Source organism: Labeo rohita, unplaced genomic scaffold (genome assembly GCF_022985175.1).
Source record: "Labeo rohita strain BAU-BD-2019 unplaced genomic scaffold, IGBB_LRoh.1.0 scaffold_253, whole genome shotgun sequence".
In the NCBI taxonomy this organism is placed as follows: Eukaryota; Metazoa; Chordata; class Actinopteri; order Cypriniformes; family Cyprinidae; genus Labeo; species Labeo rohita.
Window position 1 is genome coordinate 93,775 of NW_026128803.1, and position 4,698 is coordinate 98,472.

At 32.1% G+C, this 4,698-nt stretch overlaps 1 protein-coding gene across 1 annotated transcript; it reads right to left on the reverse strand.

Moving 5' to 3' along the window:
• Positions 1-1,428: 1,428 nt before the first annotated feature.
• LOC127159823 (putative phosphatidylinositol 4-kinase alpha-like protein P2) lies at positions 1,429-4,225 on the reverse strand. Its single transcript, XM_051102560.1, has 3 exons — positions 3,748-4,225; positions 2,199-2,282; positions 1,429-2,113 (listed from the first exon to the last, which is right to left on the reverse strand). The coding sequence occupies exons 1-3, from the start codon at positions 3,930-3,932 to the stop codon at positions 2,062-2,064; spliced, it is 321 nt and encodes a 106-aa protein (XP_050958517.1). The 5' UTR covers positions 3,933-4,225; the 3' UTR covers positions 1,429-2,061.
• Between the last annotated feature and the right edge of the window lie 473 nt (positions 4,226-4,698).

Sequence of the window (4,698 nt, forward strand, 5' to 3'; positions counted from 1 at the left end):
AAAATCTAAGTAAGAAAAGCTTTTTTGCAGTGCTTGATTGCCATAGTCTATTTTTATACATTCGGTTTGTGGTCGCCTGCCATCTGAGCAACATCCAATGAAAAGTCAAAGATCTCAGGTGATCTGACGTCAAAGGATGGGGAGAAAAAAAAAAATACAGTAGTTGAACTGCATTTTGATTCAACAACTCAAAATGGATTCAACAGCTCAATCTTAAATGGTTCAACAATGGAACTCATTCCACCACAGATAAATGTATAAAATGTAAATTGCATGTTCTCAGAGCAAACAAGCTAAAAGATCTTCTCCTCACCTGTTGAAGTTTGTTCAAACTGCCACCTCGACCGCACCAGAAAAGCATCACACATACACACATTTAAGTAGATAAAAATACATAAGAATTTCACCATTTCTTGTTTTATTTCAAAATAATTTTAATATCAATATAGTTTCTCCACATCTCCACATCCAATTATAGATTTTTAACAGCCTACAGGGAGGCACGGTGGCAATGGGAAGCAATGTTGCCTCAAAGCAAGAAGGTCACTCAGAAGCCAAAGACATGTAGTATAAGTGAATTGGATAAAGTAAAATTGAGTGTGTCCCAGAACTGGGGGTGCATGAGGTAATGCAACACACTCAGTGCTGCGTTGTGGCAGGAAGTGCATCCGGCATTAAACAAGTGCCAAATCATTCGTTGTGGCGACCAGATAAAAGGGAGCAAGCCAAAAGAGACAGAATTGCCTATTACCAATCGCAACTTTGTAGCTTATCAGTTGTATTATTCCAACAGTGTTCTACACTGTAATTATATTGTTTTCTCCATTTGTTGTTGAGCAATTGTATGGTCACAATTGATATTTGTTAAATTCTTGAATCAGGGTTATTAAACCTGAACCACTTCAGCACACAAAAAACCCAACTTCCGCCAGCTGAACCCTTTACCTGACGTCAGAAGTAGGAGAATTTCAGTAAACATGCTTCACTCTCTTTATGCTCTTTTTTTAAAAAAACAAAGATGCAGAATATGCATTTTCTTCATTGAATTGTTTGTTTTCAGATCACTTCTCATTAGAGATTAACATTTCCTCTAAATGTATAATGAAAAGGACTCATCACTGCCTGAGGTCAAACAAGCTACAAATACAATAACTTAAGTAAAAATTGTGCTTCCAAACCTAATAAAAAGCAAATGCTTTATTCTCATTTTTGAGTGAACTAATCCTCTAAGAATGAATTCCAGTGATTACATAAAACAACAGATAATCTACTGACACTGAATGCGCATCAACTGATTACAAGAAGTGTTTGTGGAACTCAAATGAGTTGCACTCACTGAATGCACTGAAATTGTGTACTCGATTTTTACATTAAATGTAATATTATCAACATGTATAAAAATGCCAGTAAATAACCATTACAAATACGTACAGGCAACTATTTTAGACATTTATTAAATATCACACAGAATAAATAATCCAAACAAACAGAATAGGCAGAAAATTGATGCATATAACTGTGCGAACAAAGATCAGTCACACTGTACGATCAATTGATAAATAAACAGTCATATACTGCAAAACAAGCAGTGATTCAGATATATAAATATTCGGAGTTTAAACCACTGCCATGAAATACCAAACACTTCAACTCTTCAAGCATCTCTCCTTCATTACGTGATGATACACATAATCAAATACTGCTTTTCTTAGTTTGTGCGTTAATGTGTACATTTGTCACCTCTAGTCACATCCGGTCTGTTGTAGTTTAAAAACTACATGATTTACCTGTAAATTATTTAAGACTGACAACAAAATCACATCAAATGCAAATCAAAATGGCACAAAAGTTATTTTGTAATGTTTACAGTTGAACCCATCGAGCAGCAGACAGTGTGACGTGTGCAGAAATCATCTCATAAGTGCTGATATCAGTGCGTAGAAATCCATGCAAACACATTTCAGGTGTATTAAGTGCACAAACACACCAGACCGAGACAGCAGTGCAATTTAGCATTAAGAGAGTAAGAGAAACACACACAAACACAGGTTTCTCTGGCCTTCAGTAGGGGATCTGGTTCTGATAGTACTGGATCATGTCATACGTTTTGCTCCTGGAACAAATGGAAAAACATTTTATATTATTAACACGGCGTTTTACACTAAAAAAGTGCATTAATGTGTGTGAGAGACACTGACCTGCTGCTCAGGAAGCAGTTCTGAATGACTTTGATGATGAAAGCTGCTGCTTCCTTCTCACTCACTCCAGGGTTAAAACGCTGCCTACAACACACATCAAATCAAATAAAAAAAAAAAATTAATTAACTAATAGTTTGTACTTAATTATGTTTATTTATCTATCAGCATGCTTGTAATATGCTAAAAAAATGTCTGAAGCCTTGTATTATTAGAACTTTTCATGTTTCTTTGCCTCTTTATGATGAATTGCTTGTTGTGTTCCTCATTTGTAAGCTGCTTTGGACAAATTTGTCTGCTAAATGAATAAATGTAAATGTAATAAATGAAATGTATCTACCATTTAACAGCAAAGGCTCAAGTACTAAAAAAGTAAAACAATAATAATAATAATAATAATAATAATAATAATTTAATGAATTGCATACAATAATTTAATAATATTATCTCTACAAACTAAGAAATTATTAAATAAAATGAATAATACAAAAATTAACAATAATGGTTATATAAATCTGCTAATTTGACATTTGATAACATGTCTAATATTAAAATGTCTAACATTAATGTTAGAAATGTCTGATTAAAAACACTGATAAATATATAAATATATAAATATATAAATGAAGAGTTCAGATGCAAAGGCCCATAAATCCATCTGAAGTATTTATTTAAAATGAGCATTTCTTTCTGGCTACTTTGTATAGGTTTCTATGTCAGTACTGGTACTTTTGAGGAATCAAAAGTATTTGAGGAATCAAATTTGCAATTTAGCGAGTTTGAAGTAAAAGTACTTGATGGACGTATTCACTCAGTACCATTATCTCATTTTTTACCGAGATGGCTTTTAGCTGGTTTTGCATTGGAGCTCTTCATATATATATATATATATATATATATATATATATGTTTCTGAAGATGATACTTTTTAGTAATAATTGATTTAATTTAATTTCATAGCTTGAGTTTTCAAAACAAAACACATTAAAAACACTGAATAATAATCAATTTAAGCAAAACATTCCAATAAATATATGCTTTACAGTCTATATACATATATATATATATATATATATATATATATATATATATATATATATATATATATATATATATATATATATATTATAAAATATAAAAATGTAATTATACATACTATTTTTAGATAGAATTTATAATTACATTTTTTTATATTTTAAAATTATACATATATACATACATATACATACATATATATATATATATATATATATATATATATATATATATATATATATTTTAAAATATATATATATATATATATATACTGAAATTAAAATTAAAACTGATTTATGTGTTTCTGAATATTTTCTTGACATCTATTATGATACTTTTTACCTCATTATTATGATGATGATACTTTAGTAATAATTTATTTCATTCAATTCCACAATTCCATAGCTTGATTTTTCAGAACCTACACCCTTTCCAGTATAAATCAAATATTTTTGGAGAAGAATGAAATATAAATTGCATTTCCCTTCTGCTCGACATTAGTTGTTCTAAACTCACTTGAGCAGTTTGATGGTTTGACCGCGGAAGCAGGGCAATCCTGTATCCAGCATCAGTGTTACCAAGGCAACCACAGCATCCATATACGGCCTGCAGCGTAACAGAGATTCGTTTAGTCTCTTAATTTCTAACAAACACATTCTCTCTCTCTCTCTCATGCACACACACATCACTTTGTGCAGCATTGGTCTGCTAACTACCTCATACCTACCTCTGTCTGTTTAAGACTGTTCTCTGTCACTTTATTATACTTACAAGCTGCATTTGCACTATACTGTTTGCATCTGCACTGCTCTGTTTGGTTTGCACTCTCTGTCGTGTGCCCTTATTTGTATATTGTATTTTTATATGTATAAACTGTATTTATTTGCAATTAAAATTCTACCTTTTGTATTTAATATTATCTGTTATGCACCAAGGGTCTGAGAGTAACGCAATAACAGTTCTCTGTATGTCCTGTACATGTGGCAGAACTGACAATAAAGCTGACTTTTGACTTTTTGACTTTTGAGATACAGTAGTTATGCATTAACCTAAACCTACCCCTACCCCTAACCCTAACCCACACAGAAAACCTTCTGCATTTTTACAATTTCAAAAAACTTTGTTTACTTAATTTTTATATTAGTTTTACGTCTCCAAAGTAGGGGTGTGTGATAGGATGATTTTTAATCGCGGACGATAATATTGTAGTATGGTGCTATTCTATCAGCTGCAATTCTGGTGCCTCATTCTCAATACACTGTACAACCTGACATACATTCACATCAGTGTTAACTGAGCGGTAGAGTTACACTCACGGGACACTGCACTTATTCACAATCAAAAAAGCACATTATCCGCTTTAAAGTCTTGCCGGTTAAACATTTCATATGCGTGCTGTTCCAGTGCGAGTACAACTGAAGCGCGCGCACTGTAAAAGCCTGTCAGATAGCACCTAATTACTGATCT

Coding starts and splice junctions, on each gene's coding strand:
- LOC127159823 (XM_051102560.1), bottom strand. CDS start 3,932: ATGCTGCACAAAGTGATGTGTGTGTGCATGAGAGAGAGAGAGAGAATG. Junction 2,283..3,747: donor CAAACCATCAAACTGCTCAA/GTGAGTTTAGAA, acceptor TGTGTGTTGTAG/GCAGCGTTTTAACCCTGGAG. Junction 2,114..2,198: donor AACTGCTTCCTGAGCAGCAG/GTCAGTGTCTCT, acceptor CATTTGTTCCAG/GAGCAAAACGTATGACATGA.